At 37.7% G+C, this 24,375-nt stretch overlaps 1 protein-coding gene and 1 pseudogene across 2 annotated transcripts in view; one reads left to right on the forward strand and one right to left on the reverse strand.

Moving 5' to 3' along the window:
• ETNK1 (ethanolamine kinase 1) overlaps nucleotides 1-18,024 on the reverse strand; it is a gene marked incomplete at both ends in the record, with an annotated part of 67,328 nt that extends 49,304 nt beyond the window's left edge. Inside the window, one exon of the mRNA XM_079714278.1 lies at nucleotides 17,869-18,024. Within this exon, the coding sequence (XP_079570404.1) occupies nucleotides 17,869-18,024 (156 nt within the window). The remainder of the gene's footprint in view (nucleotides 1-17,868) is intronic.
• Nucleotides 18,025-22,055: 4,031 nt separating this feature from the next.
• Nucleotides 22,056-23,090, forward strand: LOC307059986 (S-phase kinase-associated protein 1-like; annotated as a pseudogene). Its single transcript has 3 exons — nucleotides 22,056-22,347; nucleotides 22,680-22,817; nucleotides 23,029-23,090. The product of its transcript is annotated as an S-phase kinase-associated protein 1-like (transcript).
• Nucleotides 23,091-24,375: the final 1,285 nt, after the last annotated feature.

The following is a 24,375-nucleotide window of genomic DNA, read 5'->3' on the forward strand; positions in this document are numbered from 1 at the left end:
CACCACCAAATAAATGAAGACGAAATGGGCAACCTACCTGAAAAAAATTCAGAGTAATGGTAGTAAAGATGATCCAAAATCTCAGAAATAGAATGGAGAAAATAAAAGAAACATTTAACAAGGATCTAGAAGAACTGAAGAGCAAAGAAACAGTGATGAACAACATAATAACTGAAATTAAAAATACTCTAGAAGGACTCAATAGCAGAATTACTTGAGGCAGAGGAACAGATAAGTGAACTGGAAGATAAAATGATGGAGATAACTGCCAGGGAGCAGAATAAAGAAAAAAGAACAGCAAGAATTGAGGACAGACTCAGAGACTTCTGGGACAATATTAAACGCACCAACATTCAAATTATAGGGGTCCCATAAGAAGAAGATAAAAAGAAAGGGTCTGAGAAAATATTTGAAGAGATTATAGTTGAAAACTTCCCTAACACAGGAAAGGAAACAGTCAATCAAGTCCAGGAAGCACAGAGAGTCCCATATAGGATAAAACCAAAAAGAAACATGCCGAGACACATACTAATCAAACTATCAAAAATTAAATACAAAGAAAAAATATTAAAAGCAGCAAGGGAAAAGTAACAAATAACATACAAGCGAATCCCCATAAGGTTAACAGCTGATCTTTCAGCAGAAACTTTGCAGGCCAGAAGAGAGTGGCAGAACACATTTAAAATGATGAAAGGGAAAAACCTACAACCAAGATTACCCAGCAAGGATCTCATTCAGATTCGATGGAGAAATCAAAAGCTTTACAGACAAGTAAAAGCTATGAGAATTCAGCATCACCAAACCGGCTTTACAACAAATGCTGAAGGACCTTTTCTAAGCGGGAAACACAAAAGAAGAAAAAGACCCACAAAAACAAACCCAAGTCAACTAAGAAAATGGTAATAGGAACATACATATTGATAATCACCTTGAATGTAGTGGATTAAATGCTCCAACCAAAGACATAGACTGGCTGAATGGATACAAAAACAAGACCCGTATATATGCTGTCTACAATAAACCCCCTTCAGACCTAGGGACACATACAGACTGAAAGTGAGGGGATGGAAAAAGATATTCCATGTAAATAGAAATCACAAGAAACCTGTAGTAGCAATACTCATATCAGATAAAATAGACTTTAAAATAAAGACAGTTACAAGAGATAAAGAAGGACACTACATAGTGATCAAGGGATCAATCCAAGAAGAAAACATAACAATTACAAACATTTATGCACCCAACATAGGAGCACCTCAATATATAAGGCAAATGCTAACAGCCATAAAAGGAAAAACTGACAGTAACACAATAATAGTGGGGGACTTTAACACCTCACTACACACCAATAGAAAGATCATCCAGACATAAAATAAATAAGGAAACACAAGCTTTAAATGACACAACAGACTAGATAGACTTAATTGATATTTTTAGAACATTCTACCCGAAGGCAGAAGTACACTTTCTTCTCAAGTGCACACAGTACATTCTCCAGAATAGATCACATCTTGGGTCACAAATCAAGCCTTGGAAAATGTAAGAAAACTGAAATCGTATCAAGCATCTTTTCAGGCCACAATGCTATGAGATTAGAAATCAATTACAGGAAATAAACAGTAAAAGCCACAAATACACGGAGGCTAAACAGTGCGCTGCTAAATAACCAAGATCACTGAAGAAATCAAAGAGGAAATCAAAAAATACCTATAAACAAATAACAGTGAAAACACAACGATCCAAAACCTATGGGACACAGCAAAAGCAGTTCTAAGAGGGAAGTTCGTAGCAATTCAAGCTCACTGAAAAAAACAAGAAAAATCTCAAATAAACAATCTAACCTTACACCTAAAGCAAGTAGAAAAAGAAGAACAAACAAAACCCAAAGTTAGTAGAAGGAAAGAAACCATAAAGATCAGAGCAGAAATAAATGAAATAGAAACAAAGAAAACAATAGCAAAGATCAATAAAACTAAGAGCTGGTTCTCTGAGAAGATAAACAAAATTGATAAACCTTTAGCCAGACTCATCAAGAAAAAAAGAGAGGACTCAAATCAATAAAATTAGAAATGAAAAAGGAGAGATTACAACTGACACCACAGAAATACAAAGGATCATAAGATACTACTACAAGCAACTATATGCCAATAAAATGGACAACCCAGAAGAAATGATCAAATTCTTGGAAAAGTACAAACTTCCAAGACTGAACCAGGAGGAATTAGAAAATATAAACAGACCAATCACAGTTAATGAAATTGAAACTGTAATTTAAAATCTTCCAGCAAACAAAAGTCCAGGACCAGACAGCTTCACAGGCGAATTTTATCAAACATTTAGAGAAGAGTTAACCCCTATCCTTCTCAAACTCTTGCAAAAAATTGTGGAGGGAGAAACACTTCCAAACTCATTCTATGAGGTCATCATCACCCTGATACCAAAACCAGTCAAAGATATCACACACAAAAAAAATTACAGGCCAAAATCACTGATGAACATAGACGTAAAAAACCTCAACAAAATACTAGCAAACAGAATCCAACAACACATTTAAAGGATCATACACCATGATCAAGTGGGATTTATCCCAGGGATGTTAAGGATTCCTCCACATATGCAAAACAATCAATGTGATACACCATATTAACAAATTAAAGAATAAAAACCATATGATCATCTCAATAGATGCAGAAAAAGCTTTTGACAAAATTCAACACCCATTTATGATAAAAAAAAAAACTCTCCAGAAAGTGGGTATAGAAGGAAGTTACCTCAACATAATAAAAGCCATATATGACAAACCCATAGCAAACATCATTTTCAATGGTGAAACACTGAAAGCATTTTCTCTAAGATCAGGAACAAGACAAGGATGCCCACTCTTGCCACTATTATTCAACATAGTATTGGAAGTCTTAGCCACAGCAATCAGAGAAAAAAAAGAAATAAAAGGAATACAAATTGGAAAAGAAGAAGTAAAACTGTCACTGTTTGCAGATGACATGATACTATACGTAGAAAATCCTAAAGATGCCACCAGAAAACTACTAGTACTAATCAATGAATTTGGTAAGGTTGCAGGATACAAAATTAATGCACAGAAATCTCTTGCATTCCTATACACTAACAATGAAAGATCAGAAAGAGAAATTAAGGAAACAATCCCATTTACCATCGCAACAAAAAAGAATAAAATACCTAAGAATAAATGTACCTAAGGAAGCAAAAGACCTGTACTCAGAAAACTATAAAACACTGATGAAAGAAATCAAAGATAACATAAACAGATGGAGAGATATACCATGCTCCTGGATTGGAAGAATCAATATTGTGAAAATGACTATACTACCCAAAGCAATCTCCAGGTTCAATGCAATCCCTATCAAATTACCAATGGCATTCTTCACAGAACTAGAACAAGAAATTTTACAATTTGTATGGAAACACAAAAGACCCCGAGTAGCCAAAGCAACCTTAAGAAAGAAAAACGGAGCTGGAGGAATCAGACTCCCTGACTTCAGACTATACTACAAAGCTACAGTAATCAAGACAGTATGGTACTGGCACAAAAACAGAAGGATAGATCAATGGAACAGGATAGAAAGCCCAGAGATAAACCCACACACATATGGTCACCTTATCTTTGACAAAGGAGGCAAGAATATACAATGGAGAAAAGACAGCCTCTTCAATAAGTGGTGCTGGAAAAAATGGACAGCTACATGTAAAAGAATGAAATTAGAACACCCCCTAACACCATACACAACAATAAACTCAAAGTGGATTAAGGACCTAAATGTAAGGCCAGACACTATAAAACTCTTAGAGGAAGAAATAGGAAGAACACTCTATGACATAAATCACAGCAAGATCCTTTTTGACCCACCTCCTAGAGTAAGGGAAATAAAAACAAAAATAAACAAATGGGACCTAATGAAACTTAAAAGCTTTTGCACAGCAAAGGAAAGCATAAACAAGTGAAAAGACAACCCTCAGAATGGGAGAAAATATTTGAAAATGAAGCAACTGACAAAGGACTAATCTCCAAAATATACAAGCAGCTCATGTAGCTCAATAACAAAAAAACAAACCCAATCCCAAAATGGGTGGAAGACCTAACTAGACGTTTCTCTGAAGAAGACACAGATGGCCAACAAATACATGAAAAGATGATCAACATCACTAATCATTAGAGAAATGCAAATCAAAACTACAATGAGGTATCACCTCACACTGGTTAGAACGGCCATCATCAAAAAAATCTACAAACAATAAATGCTGGAGAGGGTGTGGAGAAAAGGGAACCCTCCTGCACTGTTGGTGGGAATGTAAACTGATACAGCCACTATGTAGAACAGTATGGAGGTTCCTTAAGAAACTAAAAATAGAACTACCATATGACCCAGCAATCCCACTAATGGGCATATACCCTGAGAAAACCGTAATTTAAAAAGAGACATGTACCACAATATTCATTGCAGCACTATTTACAAGAGCCAGGACATGAAAACAACCTAGATGTCCATCAACAGATGAATGGATAAAGAAGATGTGGCACATATATACAATGGAATATCAGCCATAAAAAGGAACGAAATTGAGTTATTTGCAATGAAGTGGATGGACCTAGAATCTGTCATACAGAGTGAAGTAAGTCAGAAAGAGAAAAACGAATTATCGTATGCTAACGCATATATATGGAATTAAAAAAAGCAGTACTGATGAACATAGTGGCAGGGCAGGAATAAAGAGGCAGACGTAGAGAAGGGACTTGAGGGCATAGCGGTGGGGGGAAGGGGAAGCTGGGATGAAGTGAGAGAGTAGCACTGACATATACGCTACCAAATGTAAGGCTAGTGGGAAGCTGCTGCATAGCACAGGGAGATCAGCTTGGTGCTTTGAGACGATAGAGGGATGGGATAGGGAGGGTGAGAGGAAGGCTCAAGAGGAAGGGGATATGGGGATATATGCATACATATAGCTGATTCACTTTGTTGTACAGCAGAAACTAACACAACACTGTAAAGCATTTATACTCCAATAAAGATGTGGGGAAAAAAAAAGACATGACAACAACAGAAGTAGGAACAGGAAAGCAAAAAACAAAACTGTCATTATTTTTAGATACAGAGAAAATGCACAAAGTATCTAAATTAAATAATTAGAACATGTGAAAAATTCAATGTATTAACATATCAATTGAATTTCTCTATACCAACAGCAAACCTTTTTTTAAAAATGATATTCTTTAAATAATATCAGAAAGCAGCAAATTCCTGGGGGGAAAAATGACATGAAAAATGCAAGATCTCTACATTGAAAACTTCAAAAGTTTGAGAGAGGGTTTCCCTGGTGGCACAGTGGTTGAGAATCTGCCTGCTAATGCAGGGGACATGGGTTCGAGCCCTGGTCTGGGAGGATCCCACATGGCGCGGAGCAACTGGGACTGTGAGCCACAACTACTGAGCCTGCGCGTCTGGAGCCTGTGCTCCGCAACAAGAGAGGCCGCGATAGTGAGAGGCCCGCGCACCGTGATGAAGAGTGGCCCCCACTTGCCACAACTAGAGAAAGCCCTTGCACAGAAACGAAGACTCAACACAGCAAAAAAAATAATTAATTAATTAATAAACTCCTACCCGCAACATCTTCTTTAAAAAAAAAAAAAAAAGTTTGAGAGAAACTAAATAAATAAATGGGATATACCATATTTATAGATTCTAAGACTCAGTATTGTTAATGAATTCACTTCTCCTCAAATATCTATAGATTCCACAAAAATATCTATCAAAATGCCATCTAGTTTCTTCTGAGGAAATTGAAAAGCTAAGTCTACAATTTACATGGCAATTTAAAAAGCCAAGAATAGTCAAGGCAATTTTAAAGAAGAACAAAGCTAGTGTCTCATACCAAGGATTATAGTAACTATATCATACCAAGACCTAGAAGCAACTTGAGAGTAGTCAAGACACTGTGATACTGGTGCAATAATAGACAAAACAGACTAAAGGAACAGAATTCATAAACAGACTCACATACAGTGCCACCTGGTTTATGACAAAGGTAACACTGTAATGGTGGGAAAATGGTGGTATCAGGTAACACTATAATGGGTAGAAAATGGTCTTTTCAATAAGTGATACTGGATCACTGGATACTGATAGCCATTCGGAAGAAAAATGAGTCATGACCTCCTCCACCTTACATCATAAACTATTTCAGATCAAAATGTAAAATAGCAAAACAATAAAGTTTCTATAAAACACAGAGGAATATCTTCAGGACTTTGGCATAGGAAGAGATCAAGACACATACCCATAAAGAAAAAATTGAAAAACTGGTGTTAAGGCTATCAAAAAACACTACTAAGAGTGAAAATGCAAGCCACAAACTGGCAGAAAACATTTATAATACATTTCTTTAAAAAAAAGGATGCGGGAATTCCCTGGCGGCCCAGTGGTTAGGACTCCGCGCTTCCACGGCTGGGGGGCCTGGGTTCAATCCCTACTAAGATACTGCAAAGCCGCACAGCGTGGCCAAAAAAAAGAAATAAGAACTCAAATATAGAATATGTAAAGAACATCTACAAATCATTAGGAAAAAAATAATCCAGGAGAAAAATTAGCCAAAAAAACTTGAAAAGGCATCTCAAAATAGAAGACATTCAAATATCCAACCCACAGAAAAAAGATGCACTAGTTATTAAGAGAATGCAAATCAAACCCATAACAAGATACCCTTAATGCCTACCCTAATGATAAAAATGAAGACAGATAATAACAATTGTTGGTAAAGATGCAGCACCCCTGAAACACTCATACAGTATTGCCATTAGGGGTATAAATTGACACAACCACTTTGGAAAACTTAAAGTATCTAGTAAAGCTGAAATACATACCAGATGACCCAGCAAGTCTACTTCTAAGTATCTGCCTAACAGAAACAGATATTCACACTCATCAAAAGACTTATACAGCTATGTTCACATCAGCATAATTTGTAATAGCCAAAAACCGAAAACAACCCAAGTGTCCACCAACAGAAGATAAACTGAGGTATAGTCTTTCAATGAGAATAAGAAAGAACTAACTATATATACAGAAATAAATCTCCCATAACTTTAGCATATGCCAACCCCCCCCAAAAAGTATATACCATACGATTCCATTAAAAAAAATTCGTAGAGAGGGAAAGCTACAATATCAAATCAGGATAGGAGTAACACTTGCTTGGGGAGAGTTGATGGATAGTGACTCCAAGAGAGTATAAGAGAGGATTCTGGGGTACCATTTCCCAAATCTGTTTCCTGACTTGGATACTTATTACATGGGTGTGGTTGCTTTGTAGGAAAATTCATCAGGTTCTACACTTAAGATCTGTGCACTTTTTATTATGTATATCACACATCAACAACAAATTTAACTAGAAAAGAGTTAATGTAATATTCAGATCAGAAAAAATGTACTGCCAGTTAATCTTTTGATTACCTTCAACTCACAGTAACCCTAGAGAAAATTTCCTAAAGCGATAAGGTTTTTAAAACTGAAAATAAATGCATAGGTACTTTAGTGCTTTGGTTTAAATTTAATTAATTTTAATTTACTATCTTAAAGAGGAGATACAGATATACATACAGATACATATCCTCTCATATATATATATATATATATAAAATAAAATAAAATTTCTTTCATGTATTACATTCTCAACAGAGATGATACCAAAGGAGCAAAAGTTGGTTACTGAGGGAAGAAAAAAATCTAGAGATATTACAATAGTTTGTGGCTCTCTAAAGCTCGACCCTACCTGCAAAATCCTATTCTTTAGTATTTAATTTCTCCTGTTAGGTAAAAATTAACATAATTTAACCCTCTCTTTAGAGAGTAATTATTAAAACGTTGAGAAAGAGTGGAACAAAGAACATAGAGATATTCAGTAAATGTTTGCTTTTATATAGACTGAATGATCGATTTGTAGAATGAAAAAACTATGACCTAGGTCAGTTCTCATATTTTTCCAAAGTCATACAATGGCAAAACGGGATAAAAACCTGATGTCATGACTCTTAATCTGTTTCAGGGATACACCCTCAAGTTTATGGGTTAGCTAGCATGACCCTAGACTCACTGTGATATTGTTAAGTATTATCTGAAGAAAAGAATAAGGAAGGGGCAGTGGATGATCAATCCCTGATGCCTGGGTGTTTGCCAGATCACCCACAGTATGAAACGGCAGGCATGTTGTCATCTATTACAAGAGGTAAAAGTTAGTGAAACCTAAAAATGATAGCTCCAACCCCAGAAGAGTTGTCCCTGAATCCACAATAAAGTGCAAAATAATGAGAAATTGGCTAAATGCGTGATTGCTTGGCTGCTGTTAGCCATACCACCTACGACAGAAAGATAAAGACTGTTTTAGGGTAGATCTTGATGTTGCACCAACCCAGGTTCCAGATGGTCCGATACAACATCAGGCTGCTAAGCACAGAACTGTCACAAAAGAGAGTTCGTGCTCCACAGCAGGTAACTCTTCTTTGACCTTTGTAACTCACCCTCTGTTTACCAAAATGATTCAGGTGGGAAGGGGACAAAATAAGGAAACTACTGAAACCTGAGGATATAGTGTAAAGTTGTCTCATCATCAGAATGGTTAAGTTAGGAGCAATCTATGGTTTGAAGTCCATGGCATGTTTAGGCTAATGCAGGACCCACAGCTTACTACTGAACAGTCCTGAATGGCTGCAACTAACCCAAACATACAGCAACCTAATCCCAGCAAGACTGCTAGACTGGAAGAATGGATAGAAGTGGCTACCAAGTTTGTTTCCTGAGAAGGGGAATTGTGCGGTCCCTCCTCTGCATGCAAAGTGGATCGATCATTCCAGATGAAGTGGCTGATATACTGCACACGCAGGCCATACAAGCCTGGCCTTACAGTGACCAGGATATTCAACCACTTAATATGCCCCACCCCCAGGTCATGGTGAATACCATGATAAAGGTTTCTGCTTCTACATGGGTCCCCCATGTAACTCTCCTGTTACCAACATAAACTGTTCAGGATGCTGGATCCAATTTGCTGTCTCAAGCTTCCCTTTACGGGTCTTAGGGATGATAGTAAGAAAACTGAATTAAAAGTAAGAGGAAAAGATAAGGGAGATGGCAAATGACTTGTCCCAATAGAGTGAAAGTTTTTCGTGGTTATCAAAAAACTGGATGAATAAAGCAGACATTGATGGGGTTGAAGCAAAGCTTTTTAATGAAGCATTATCAGATTGGATGGACTGATGGGACATGCTAGTGGTCTCCCAGCATTGAGTGCCCCGAACAAATCCACCATATTTACTCTAGCTTGGGAGATTTTAAAAAGCCAGGGTACAAAGATGATATTAAGAGTCTGCCACCAATTCGGAAATAAGCAAATTGACTGTGAGGTCAAGATCTTGGCCCAACCCTCAGCAGCTGGGAACCCAAGGCCAAATTCACATAAGTGGGTAAAATGGCCTAGAGGTAGAGAAGAAACCTTTTGACAGGGAAGCCCAATGCACTTAATCCAAAACCTATGTGAGAGACTCTTAAAGGAGCAACAGTTACCCTGCGAGGACATGAGGATGCCACTGTTGATGGTGAATATTTGTATGCAAAGTGGAGTGCTGGAACAGGTATTATGAGAGGTGGTTCTGTCTCCTTTGCCTGAATGTAATACTGAGATAAATATGTTTTATAGTAACACTTTCCCTATTTTAGTACTGTAACAGAAGACATAAATTCACCCTTCAGCCAGGACTAATTGACCGTATCAATTAGGAACTTAAAGAATTGCCCAAACCTGCACAGGTTGCTCTTTGAAGCAATATAGAATACCCGGTGGACAAAAAGATATTACAGTTTTAATGACACCTTAGAAGTTAAAGGGATTATCAGTGAACTTGAAGGTCATCTTGAGACCCCCAAAACACAATCCAATACCTTCTTTCAGTACGTGACACTGCCCTGCAACTACAAACCCTGAGATGATAAAAATATTAAACTCTACCTTAGCTACTATGAAATTTCTTTAGTCCTTAAAGATGATTAAGATACCAAGCAGAGTTTCGCTATTTATTTATGGTCTAAAGTGACCGATTAACTGAATTCAATACTGAATTCAAATGAATGAGCTTGCACAGACCAATACAACGGGAAAGACAAGCTTCAATTATTCTTTAAGACAATGGCTACTGGACGAGCCCAGAAGCCTGGAAAGATGGAATTAATGCAAGTCAGTTAACTGTTTTGTGGAAGTAACTATTGGATTCCACCATCTTCGAAAATAACAAAATTAAAAGTAATGTAAAAACAAAACAAAATACCATTTTCAGGTATCTAACCGGCAAAAAAATTTTTAATTTAATATCAGAGGTTGGACAAGGTATAGAGAAAAGGATACCTTCCAACACTGTTTTGAGGAGTATAAATTATATGAAAGTGAGAAATAGAATAACAGTTTTGTGTCGACTTGGATTAGCTACAATGCCCAGTTATTCAAACAAACACTAATTTAGATGCAGCTCTGAAGGTATTTTGCAGACGTATTAACCAGATAATTTCAAGTAAAAAAGATTATTCCCCATGAATGAGCCTCATTCAATCAGGTGAAGAGCTGTAAAAGCAAAATTTCGGTTTTCCTGAACATATGCTGCCTTAAGACTACAACATCAACTCCTGCCTGAGAACTTCCAGCTTACCAGAGAATGCCCTACAAATTTCAGATTTACCAGCCTCCACACTTGTGTAAGCCAATTCCTTGAAGATCATAATTTTTTTTTTTACTTTTAATCTTTTAATTCCACTAATAAGAATTTACTCTATGGATATACTTTAAAAAGTTATCCAAAATATATGTATAAAAGCAGATCACTGAAATACTTTTTTTAATACCTAAAAAATAAAAACGACTCAATGTTTTTTTAAAAACATGGGGCAGGTTATATATACTGACATGGAAATGTCTAAGATATATTACTTTTAAAATCAAGATACAGAATAAGTTAATTATGTATACAAAAAAGAATATAGTTATATTTACTATATTTATAAACATAGGTAAATAATGTACGCTGGTAAATCTATAATTTGATAATTTTTTATAAGTTCAAAAGAAATTGTTCACAAAATTACCTTTGGGGAGAATGACTTGGTGTTGGGGGGGCTAGATTTTTTACTTTTCATTTTATAGCCTTGTTTTTTAAGGGCATGTATCATTTGTATTTTTTAAACAAAATCAACAGGGTTAGAATATAAGCCTTTCTAATTTTCCTCTTTATACTCTTTACAATTTTTTTAAAAACCTCACTTTAAAAGTAATTAAGTCACATGATGTTTAACATGACTAAATATTATGTCTGTAGCTATCAAAAATTGTGGTCAATACCATACCAGCATGGGAAAATATTTATGAAAGGCTACATGAAAAAACGGAATACAAATTGTACATACAGATGGCCAAACACATGAAAAGAAGCTCAACATCACTAATTATTAGAGAAATGCAAATCAAAACTACAATGAGGTATCACCTCACACCCATCAGAATGGCCATCATCAAAAAATCTACAAACAATAAATGCTGGAGAAGGTGTGGAGAAAAGGGAACAATCTTGCACTGTTGGTGGGAATGTAAATCGATACAGCCACTATGGAAAACAATATGGAAGTTCCTTTAGAAACTAAAAATAGAACTACCATATGACCCAGAATACTGGGCATATACCCAGAGAAATCCATAATTCAAAAAGACACATGGGGCTTCCCTGGTGGTGCAGCTGTTAAGAATCCGCCTGCCGATGCAGGGGATATGGGTTTGATCCCTGGTCCGGGGAGATCCCACATGCAGCAGAGCAACTAAGCCTGTGCACCACAACTACTGAGCCTGCACTCTATAGTCCGTGAGTCACAACTACTGAGCCTGTGTGCCACACTACTGAAGCCCCGCGTGCCTAGAGCCCGTGCTCCGCAACAAGAGAAGCCACCACGATGAGAAGCCTGTGCACTGCTACGAAGAGTAGCCCCGCTCACCGCAAGTATAGAAAGCTCGCACACAGCAACGAAGACCCAACGCAGCCAAAAATAAATAAATAAATTTATTTTTAAAAAGACATGCACTCCAATGTTCATAGCAGCACTATTTACAATAGCCAGGGCATGGAAACAACCTAAATGTCCATCAACAGAGGAATGGATAATGAAAATGTGGTACATATACACAATGGAATATTATTCAGCCATAAAAAGGAACGAAATTGGGTCATTTGTAAAGATGTGGATGGACCTAGAGAGTGTTATACAGTGAAGTAAGTCCAGAAAGAGAAAAACAACTATCGTATATTAACGCATATATGTGGAATCTAGAAAAATGGTATAGATGACCCTATTTGCCGAGCAGAAATAGAAACACAGATGTAGAGAACAAATGTACGGATACAAAGCTGGAAAGGGGTGGGGTAGAAGGAATTGGGAGACTGGGATTGACACATATACACTATTGATACTATGTACAAAATAGACAACTGATGGGAACATACTGTACAGCACAGGGAACTCTACTTAATGCACTGTGGTGTCCTAAATGGGAGGGAAATCCAAAAGGGAAGGAATATATGTATATGTATGGCTGATTCACTCTGCTGTGCAGGAGAAGCTAACACAACATTGTAAAGCAACTATACTGCAATAAAAATTAATTTTTAAAAGTTGTACATAAGGTTCAATAACAACTATGTAAAATATTTAAGGGAGAAGTAGAAGGTAATAAACAAAATGAAACAGTTGATTTTTTTAAGAAACTATGAATAGGAAGTGGGTAGTTTTCTACTCAAAGTTTTAATATTGTGATACATCTTTTCAGTAAAACTAAATTACTTCATGATCATATAGTCTCTTATTTAAAAAATTCATACACAGTATATTTTCTCAGAGTACTGGAAAAAATGACTAATTCAAAATATTCTGTTTGTTAACAATTTTTTTTTAAACTGCTATTGTGATTATTACCACTAGAGGGAGGGTAAAGTTAGGAGCAAGAAGAGAAAGCGGAGATATTCTGGGCTGCTGGTAATATCTTCTCTTTCCCTGGGCTGGGGCTACGAAGGTATTTATTCTACAACAATTTATGTTTCATTCATTTTTCTGTTTGTTTGTTGTATCTCAAAGTTTTTAAAAGGGTGATAAAAATTTACCTATTTATAGCCCATCAGATATATCAGAGCAAAATAACTCCTTATAAGACAAAATCCTGGGGACTTTCCCTGGCAGTCCAGTGATTAAGACTCTGTGTTTCCACTGCAGGGGACATGAGTTCAACCCCTGGTCAGGGAACTAAGATCCTACATGCCACGAAGCATGGCCAAAAATTTTTTTAAAAAGATAAAATCCTGAAAAATACAACCTGATTCCTTAAATATACGTTTCATTACTTCCCTTATTTTTGTCACCCACAAAAAAAAAAAAAAAACTTAAGCTTCCCACTTCCTCCCTCACCTGCAAGCAATTAACAAGTCCTGCACATTTATTTTCTGAAATGTCAAATCTGTCCCTTATTTCCATCTTCAAGGCCACTGTCCTAATTTGGATCCCAGCACCGCTTGTCTGTACTAACATAACAGTCTCTCCTAGGTTGTCTTTCACAAACATTTTTTAATGCAATACATAGAAAGAAATGTATTTATCCTCTAATTCAGTACATATATACTTTTATATAAAACTAAAAGCTTCACAAGTTAATACCTTATTACTTGCAATGCGCTCTGATCTATCCCATCACATCTTATTCTAACTCATCTTTTTAAACTGTAGTGGTTTCAACCCACTATACTGATTTAGCATCCTCTTAGTGTGCAATAACCATCAGTTTCAAAACCACCAATGTCCTTTGTAAGTGATCACTTAATCCCCAATTCAAAACATTTCCTTCAATGAATGCTGCCTAAATTGTAATCTGCCACTTCTCTAAAATATATATAACTTACCTGCTTAAAAACATTCACCAGCTTCCCATCATGTCCGAGATAATAAAATACCACCTCCTTAAAGAGGCATAAAACCTTCGTATCTAAGCACTCCCTTATTTGAAAATCACTCCCACTTCTATTCTTGTTCATACACCATTCTGTCCAAGATACTCATAGTCTAGCTTTTGTGAAAGCAGTTTTTCTTTGCCCAGAAATACTTCCCCATTCCATCTCCTATCTTTCCTTCCAAGCTCAGTTCGGGTACCCCATTTTCTATGAAGCCTTCCCTTCTCCATTCTCCTGTGCCTACCTTCTGCTACAAGGAATGCTGCTGAAAAGTAGCATTATGCCAGTACAAAAAAATACATGTCAAAATTACTGAATTTTAGGAGCTTACAATTCTTTCATAACAACTTTCCACTTACAAATGGTGGGGGGAGAGCCTGGGGGAAGTTGGAGTACTAAAACATACTATGTATAATTTTACATATTTCATTTAATTCTCCAGATACTCTACTCTTAGTAGTAAAGTAGTAAAATTAGTACTAGTTGTAAAATGACTAAGAGTACTATAGTTGTTAAATTCTACTATTTTCTACTATGCTACTATTTTCCAAGGTAGAGAGTAAGTCCTTTTTATAGGGATTTTTAAATTTGCCAAAGGTGACAAAAGGCTGGAATCAGGATTCAAAAACCATCTTCTTTCCACTACACTATGCTGAGGCCGCAGAGAGGTGAAGTGGTTTGCTCAGTCCGAATCACACAGCTATTAATACCTGAAAATAAACTAGTACAGTAGGCTCCTGACTTTTTGGTCACATGTTATCAACATATATGGGAACCTATCAAACAACACATCTCTCTTAGCCATAGTCAAATAGTCTTAGGTCCTACCACCCACTCAAATACTTTATTATTAGATAGTAACTATCTTAAAAGAAAGCTGAAGTGAATCCCATTTCCAGAATAATGTCACATGTGGAAAAGTAATGCAAATTTATGTTTAAGGAACTTAAAGCAAAATCCTTCTATGAGTCAAAGTTTTAATTTTTAAGAAATTACTGATATCACACAGAAATGGCTTCCCTGTCTTAATCATAATATACAAACATAAACTTTTCTCAAAGAGCAATAATTCATAAGATGAGTTCTCATCTCAGATCTGCCATTACAAACTCCCAAGTTCACTTTCATTTAACTATAAAATACATATTAACAGTCTACATCTATCTCACAGGGTCGTTGGGAGAATGTATGTGAAAGTGCTTCCTTTATAAATAGTAAAATATTATTAAATAAAAAACATTGTGACTGGTATTGTTTTAGAACTACTCTGCCTATTCTAAGATACTACACTCCACAAAGCTCACTCCTTTTATATTGTATTCTTTTAATTTTGCACAGATAGGGAAAAAATAATTAAACTTTTTAAGACTCTATCTAAAATGAGATATATTATCCCCTGTGTCCATAAGTTGTGAGCAAAGACTGGGCCCTCTATTATTCTGAATGCACTGAAGTCTTTTTTTGTTTGCTTCTGGCTTTTCCAAAATGCTCTCAATAGTTCAGCTGTCAAGAGTAAGTGTCAGGTAAAATAAGTATTACTAGAGTAAGCTTCTAAGGTATGTTTAAAGCATTTTATATCACATAAGAATTTTAGAAAAAATCTTTTTAAAATATGGGCTGTATTACTGATACCTGTTTTAATCTGTTGACTATTAGGTTAGGTATGATTTTCATCTTTATACCTCAAAGGAAATAAAAGCAAATCTCAAAAGAAAATATTCCCATTGATATTTACTAAAGAAATCCTGAAGCATCATAAAAGCAGAGTTTATAATGACCTAGAATGTGGGAGTCAGATCTACCATATTGAGAGATGAATAACAATCTACTCTGCTTAGCAGTTGTTCCAGCTTCTGGATCAATAGCTTTGCTTGCAAATGGAGGGATTATATTTCTAAATAACAATCATCCTAAGGGCAAAAAAAAAAAAAATGGTAGTATTTACCTTCACTTACAAATAAGTATATTAGAAGTTTGGACAATGAGTCCAAAGGTCTTCAAGGCAAAAGATGCTACATGGGTATCAGATTAAGATTCAATCCCAAGTACAACAATCAAAAAACAGTTTGATGTTAGCATATTTTATCTTTTTTTTTTTAAACCGATATCCTAGCTTTACTTCACTGAGTTTCACCTAAAAAAACAAAGATAGCACCTATCTAAAATGGTTGTTCGGGGGATTAAATGATTAAAAACACACCTAATGTACCTCTGAGTAGCTATTCCTGCTGTTCTACAGACAAACACATCAACTGAAATTCCAGTCTTCAAAGCTTCAAACTCTTAAGTCTCTGCTTAAAAAGTAATATGGTTTGCCAGTACCAGAGTTTACCATGAAGTAGCAATGTTTTTAATTAATATCTGTTTAATTTATACTTGACTGCCAGACTATAACTCATTTTAATAAATATAAAAATCTTCTATAATAAACTACAAATAAGTTAATAAATAATAAACTAAAGAAGTCTAGAGTTTCAACTTGGAAGTTTCAATTAAACTAATTTTCCTTAATTAAAGAAAATATACTATTTTTTTAAAATTACACATGAAAATCATTTTGGATTCACTATGTCCTACATACTTGGCTAACAAACATTCCCTTAAATTTTCAAAATTTTTGTCTTAACTTTTTTCCAAAACATATGGGTCCTTTTAATCTGCTCCAAACTCTTCTAGGCAGTAAGAACTGAAGCCAACATTCATGAAAGCTGAAGTGTCAAGAACTGTTCTGGGCCCTAGGGCACTGTTCATATTTTATTCATTTTTGTATAGGTGACTACTTTACCAAAGAATCTGAGATACTGTTAAGTCAATTAACATTGCTGAAACAAATCAGTCAACAAAATAAGGCAGATGATGTGGCTACTTCAAATGAATACTCTTACATTATTGCTCAGATTTGAAACAAACCTAAAATATGCCAGCCTTTAAAATTACTTTGTGTTTGCAAGGGAAAAGGAGGTTCATTTTCGATATAGTACCTGAAACTCCAAAAGTTAAATACAAATTAGTATTCAAAATAAATTTCATGTATGCTTAATCGTAACTTATTAGAAATAAGCTATTAAAAATGCATAGGTTCTTAAGGACTTTTTCTCATTTTTGTCTATCTATGAATACAGTGGCTCAGGAAAAAGAAATATTCACAAGCCGCTGATCCTTCTAACATCAGATATTGTTAGTTTCACTAACATGACTAAAACATTTTCAGAAGTACCGATACAAATAAAATAACGTGTGCAGGGCTACCGAAGAACCCATGAGGACCACGGTCATTACTTTGGAATCGAGTACTGTCGCCAATCCCAGGACTTGAGAAGGTAAGACGCAGGGTGAGCATCAATGGGAGTACACCGACGGGGGAGGGGAGGGAAGGGAAATGAAAAGATCAGAGAAGATTAATTGCCACATTATTTGTGAAAGGGGAGGAGATGGTGGCTTGGGCCGATGGGCGAGGACCCCTCGCAAGGGAGTGGAAAAGGTTCTTTTCGCACTTAGAAGGGACAGGGGAGTGGGAGGAGGGGCAACGATCAACAGGAACCTTCCCGAGGTGGAAGGGGTGCGTCACGAACATAGCCGTCTCTGGAAAGAGAAAATCCGCCCTCAGGACGACCTCAGTAAGCAATGGTGAAGGAAGGGGGAGTGACCTTCCCTAGGTGTGACAGAGGAAATACAGGATCACCTCCCAAAGAACGGAGGGAGACGACGTTCCCGTAGGTCCTGCCGGCTCACCGGGGACTAGAAGGGATGGTGAGACCGCCCCCGCCCCCCGGCCCCCCGGGGCCGCGTCAAGGTCGGGGCTGAGGTGTGGGCGTTACCTGCAGGGTCACCTCCTGAGGGTCCCAGTGCGGCCGCAGGTGTCGCAGGAGGCTCAGGGCCCCCTCCCGGCAGCGCTGCTCCTCCTGATCCTGCACCGTGACGTCCAGCTTGGGCACCTCCGGGGAGCCGGGCGGGACGTGGATGTAATTGGCCATGGCCCAGGCTACGGCAGAGACTACCACAACGACGACGGCGACGGCGACCACGAGAACGGCGGGCGCCGACAGGCTGCTGGATCCTTCCGTCCCGGGGCGCCCTCGCGGGAGGGCTGGGGGCGTTCAGACTGACGGCAGAGCGGTAGGAGAATAGCTGGTGGCGGCACTCTCGCCGACCCAGGTCTGGATAGCGGCTGAACTGACCAGGGACTGCTCACAGGGAATATCCGTCTCGTCTGCGATCGGCCGCCGGCGGGCGCGGAGCATGCTGGGACTGGCCTGACGCTGGCGTCATGCGCGGGGCGTGGCCTCGGCTGCGTTAGGATCAAGGCGGAGTTTCTAGCCGCGGGCACAATGGGCCTAGTGCCTGGAGTTAGGTTCCTCGGCCGTTATCGGACAGTGCGGTGCGTGTGCTAGTCTTTAAAACGTGGGGCTCCCTCTTGGAATGAGCCTGAGCCCTGCCAAGCCACGAACGAAAGGCACTGAAGCGTTAGCTCACCTGATCGGGAGGGTCTTGGGGTCTGGATTTGAGGTAGGGCTGAGTTTTTCTGGGAAGCGAGGAAAGTGTCCTGAAAGAACTCCAGGATCAGCCTCTGAATTTGGCCTGAGTCTGGGCAAGCTGGGTTAACTGGGTCGCCTTGATCTCGGAGCCGCTGTGTACTGAGGACTAACCACATAGTTGGGTTGGCAACTAAATTCCCATCAGCAGTATACGGAGATCATGGTATTTGGGACAGTTAAGATATTTGGGTAAGAAAGCGACTTCAAGATGTGTTTTTAAGGTCAGATGTTTGATCATACCGAGAGTTATTCAGAGTCGGCAAAAACAGGTTATAGTGTAGGATGAAGACGGAAGGAAAGGAGTTTTGGGGCTCAGCCGCTAGATGCCTGTTTCAGGGGATCCCTGAGTGGGCCTTGAAAGGGCTACCTTCAAACTTTTAGACTCATTGTCTTATAGCACCTAATTCCCCTGCTAGGGGAATACTGGAAACTGGGTAATCCACGAGTAATTTATTGGGACCTCCTAATTTCCCCTATGATTTGAGGAAAATGGGTTGAGATTTGACCTCTTAATCTGTCTTGCCTGCAGCATTTGGTAAATGGTGAATACGTTTGTCAGTGGTAAATTAAATCGCTAACTAGACTCAGCTTAATTAACAGTCAAAATGTTTAATTATCTCATTAGCATCAGTTTACATTCTGATTGTTTAGAAAGAACCTACTTATCTTTGTAAATCACAAAATAAATAGCTCACTTTCAATAAAGGTAAACTTCATAAATTAAAAAGAAGAGAGTTTTATAGACAGCAAGACAGTTGATTGAACATTTTCCAGACTTAGTCCTTTCTTTTTTAAATCGTATACTAGGAGAAACTCTAAATTATGCATTCCTTTCAATTTGGGGAGAAATAATCAATATACTAATTTCACATTTCAGGTAGTATCTGTTGTTGGGTTGTTTTTTTTGGGGGGCGGCGCCACTCAGGGTGTTGGATCCTAGCTCCCCATCCAACCAGGCCCTCAGCAGTGAAAGTGTGAAGTCCTAACCACTGGATCGCCAGGGAATTCCCTCTATTGTATCTTTGTATAATTTGTATTTTTTATTATTAAACAGTTGGCATTTTAAGAATTTTGAAGCTATGGTTTGAATTGTGAAATGATTTAATAGCAAATTACAAAAATTATTTGGGGGATTATACAAGTTTGTAATTTTAATGAAGCATCCATTAATAACTAGAAAGACCTAAAAAAAAAAAAAAAAAAAAAAAAAAACCTATTAGGTACCTAAGAATAAAACTAGCAAAAGATGTGTAAGACCCTTATGGATGAAATTATATTAGTGGAGAAATGAACCATATCCGTGAATAAGAAAAGATGCTTATTAAAAAGATCTGTTTTCACTGAACAAACCAATAAGTATAGTGCAGTTACAATTAATTCACAACTGCGTATTTCACAGAACTTGTTAAAGTGGCATTAAAATTCACACCAAAACTTAAGGTCGAAGAGAAGCTGCTGTAATTCTTTGTGGGGGAGGGAGGGTTAGAGAATAAGTTGGGAGAACACATCCTACCAGGATTTACGATATAACGGTTTAAGAATGGGCAAATAGACAAGTGGAGCATGATAAAGATTTCAGAAAAAGAGCTACACACGTGTGAGATCTTTGAATATGATAAAAGTGGCATTGAAAATTAGGAAAGGATGGAGAAACAGTACTGGAATAACTGCTATTTGTATGGGAAAATTTTTTTGATCCCATTGTTACCCAAAAACTGAGTTTGCCTCTTCGTGGGTTTCAAGCCGAAAGACACAACCAAGGCAAAGAGCTGGAGAAGGTAGTATTTATTACTTGCAGCAAGTGAGAACACCAGGGATCTTTCCCAAAGCAATGTCTCCTCGAACAGCAAAATTGGAGAAGTTTTAAGCTAAGGGAACATGCCTATTCATGAATATGCTTGAGTTAAGGAGAATTCAGCATATTATTGGGGCAAAGGTCAACAGAGTCCAAGCTTTAGTCTTGGACTAAAGGGGAGGGGGGCTTAGTTCCTGTAGAACAACTCAAAGATATGTATCATTATGTATATCCTTTGAGGAGGAACTAGGACTGTTTTATAGCTGAACTGCGGCTGCTTGACTGCTTTTCCACTGTTGCTACATTCCTTTGTTCCCTTAAGATCGTTAATTACTGAGACCTGTTCAAGGGCAAGCATTGCAGCCAAGCTTAGATCACAAAATGGCTTAGGCCAAAAATGACTTCTCTTATGTCAAGAAAGCCATGCCTGGTTTTCTTTCTCTGGGGACCCCCTAGCCTATCTGCTTACAGACTTAATTAAAATTTAAAACTTCTGCTCTGTGAAAAACTTCTCTGTCTTAAAGGAATGCAAATCTAAGACACAGACTGGGAGAAAATATTTGCAACAACAGATATCTGATGAAAGATTTGTATCTGAAACATGCAAATAACTCTGAAAACGTAACAGTTGGAAAACAACCCAGTTTAAAAATGGGCAAAGGATCAGAACAGCCACCTCACCCCAGGATGAAATACAGATAGCAAACAAGCATATGAAAACATGTTCAACATCATGTCATTAGGGAATTGCAGCTTAAAACTACGAGATAACACTACACACCTATTAGAATGGCCGAAATCCAAAATACAACAAATGCTGGTGAAGATGTACAGAAACAGGACCTCTCATTCATCACTGGTGGGATGCAAAATGGTACAGCCACTTTGGAAGAGTCTGGAAGATTCTTACAAAGCTAAACATAGTCTTACCATGTGATCCATAATCATTCTTCTTGATGTTTACCCAAATGAGTTGAAAACGTACATCCACACAAAAAACCTGCACATGAATATTTATAGAATCTTCATTCATAATTGCCAAAACTTGGAAACAACCAAGATATTTGTGAATAGGTGAGTAGAATAGAAAAAACAAAAACAGCAACAAAAAATACTACTGGTACATCTATTCAATGGAATATTATTCAGCAATAATAAGGAATGAGGGATCAATCCACCAAAAAAAAAAAAAAAAAAGGAAACAAATGCATATTGTTAAGTCAAGGCAGCCAATCTGAAAAGGCTATAAAATGATTCCAACTGTATTACATTCTGGAAAAAGCAAAACAATATTAGACACAATAAAAACATCAGTGGTTACCAAGTGTCCAGCCAGAGGGAAGAAAGGATGAATAGATGGGGCACAGGGAATTTTAGAGCTGTGAAACTACTCTGTATGATACTGTAATGGTGGATAGATGACATGAACTTTACAAAACCCATATAACTGTACAACACAAAGAGTGAACCCTAATGTAAACTAGAGGCTGTATTTCATACTTATGTCTTTGACAAGGCAGTAGTCATTTTTAAAATGTGAATAAATGAATGAAAAAAGTGTATAAGAAAATATAGTGTCGGTTGGCCTTGTTCTCCGCTTTTCTGTTTTTCTTTTTGCAGATGCCGCCCTGCTCTCATCAGCCGCTGGCCCGCCATCTCCTAGAGTCCTAACACCATGCCTTCAATTAAGTTGCAGGGTTCTGATGGAGAGATATTTGAAGTTGATGTTGTAATTGCGAAACAATCTGTGACTATTAAGACCATGTTGGAAGATTTGGGAATGGATGATGAAGGAGATGTTGATCCAGTCCCCTTGCCAAATGTTAATGCAGCAATATTAAAAAAGGTCATTCAGTGGTGCACCCACCACAAGGATGATCCTCCTCCTCCTGAGGATAATGAGAACAAAGAAAAGTGAACAGATGATATCGCTGCTTCGGATCAAGAATTCCTGAAAGTTGACCAAGGAACACTTTTTTTTTTTTTTAAAGGAATTTTGCCCTTTTTTATTTATTTATTTATTTATTTATTTATGGCTGTGTTGGCTCTTCGTTTCTGTGCGAGGGCTTTCTCTAGTTGCGGCAAGCAGGGGCCACTCCTCATAGCGGTGCGCGGGCCTCCCACTGTCACGACCTCTCTTGTTGCGGAGCACAGGCTCCAGACGCGCATGCTCAGTAGTTGTGGCTCACGGGCCTAGTTGCTCCGCGGCATGTGGGATCCTCCCAGACCAGGGCCCGAACCCGTGTCCCCTGCATTGGCAGGCAGACTCCCAGCCACTGCGCCACCAGGGAAGCCCCAGGAACACTTTTTGAGTTTATATTGGCAGCAAACTACTTAGACCTCAAAGGTTTGCTTGATGTTACCTGCAAGACTGTTGACAATATGATCAAGGGGAAAAATCCTGAGGAGATTCGAAAGACATTCAATATCAAAAATGATTTTACTGGGACTTTCCTGGTGGCGCAGTGGTTGAGAGTCCTCCTGCCGATGCAGGGGACACGGGTTCGTGCCCCCGTCCGGGAAGATCCCACATGCCGCGGAGCGGCTGGGCCCGTGAGCCATGGCCGCTGAGACTGCATGTCCGGAGCCTGTGCTCCACAACGGGAGAGGCCACAGCAGTGAGAGGCCCGCATACCGCAAAAAAAAAGATTTTACTGAAGAAAAGGAAGCCCAGGTACACAAAGAGAACCAGTGGTGTGAGGAGAAGTGAAACTTTGTGACTGATGCTGTAACACTGTAAGGATTGTTCCAGATACTAGTTGCACTGCTTTGTTTATAATTGTTAGTATTAGAAAAACGGTCCACAAATGCAGCAGCAAATCAGTTGTATTAGCAGAATGTTGTCCTCATTGCATGTGTAGTTTCAGTACAGATTCCAAACTTATGGCTCAGTTTCTTCTAGTATGATCAAAAGTTCTTTTTTCTTTGCTCTGAATAAAATTGAACTGTGGGTTCTCTATAGAAAGTAGCATTTTGGGCTCTCCCTCTTTTTGTAAAGCGATTTCTGCCTAGTTTATTGTCCAGTTAACTTTAGTTTAGTGACTTTTAAAAGTTGGCATTGTAAGTAAAACAACTTGCAAAAAATTTTCTGAAATAGAATGAACAACGTATTATCTTTATTCATGAGTTGGAAACTGGAAAAAGGCTACTTGAGGTAAATGTTATCAGAGTGGGGTTATCAGAATGTCTTCCAGCTTCCTGGAGTCAGAGTACCACTGGTATTGATTAGCCTGTATGTAGCAGGGCTCCCTTAATTGGATCTGAGGACTTGTTTTTGCATTTTTAATCCTCTCAGCTTTGAATATGTTGGCTAGAGGCTCAGTTACTACTCAGTTTGTGTTTTGGGAGGAAACAGAATTAGACAGTTTGCTGGCTTTTCAATTAAAAAAGGCACAACCCATGTGGTGTGTCATCTTTTTATAATCAGTAATCCTATGTGGGGAAAACCATAAACACTACTTGCATGTAAAAAATAATTTAACCTTTAATGTTAAAATGTATGGCATAACCCAGAAAGCATCAGTCACAAATGCAAAATACTTTCAATAAAAAGTAAGTTACATTAAAAAAAAAAAAGAAAAAGAAAATATAGGATCAAGTCTCCATGACTGCAAGTTAAGGAAAGATTTTCTAAAGCAGGTTCATAAAGCAAACACCCTGAAGGAAAAGGACTGACAAATTTGAAAACATTAAAATTTAAAACTTCATGAAATTAATTAAGTCATAAAAAAGATAAAAGATAATTGTGACATATATGATGAAAAAAGGATTAGTATTCAGAATACCACTAATCAATAAGAAAGCCAAACCACCCAAGAGAAAAATGGGAAAAGAATATTAATTTTCAGAAGAAATCCAAACAGCAAATAAGCTTACAAAAATAATACTTCTATAACTAATAATCAAGGCAATGCAAATTAAAACAACAAGACACCATTTTATATCTATCCATTAGATTGGAAAAATGTTTGAATTCTGACAGTGCCAAGTGTACA

This window comes from Hyperoodon ampullatus (genome assembly GCF_949752795.1).
Source record: "Hyperoodon ampullatus genome assembly, chromosome: 11".
Classification (NCBI taxonomy): domain Eukaryota; kingdom Metazoa; phylum Chordata; class Mammalia; order Artiodactyla; family Ziphiidae; genus Hyperoodon; species Hyperoodon ampullatus.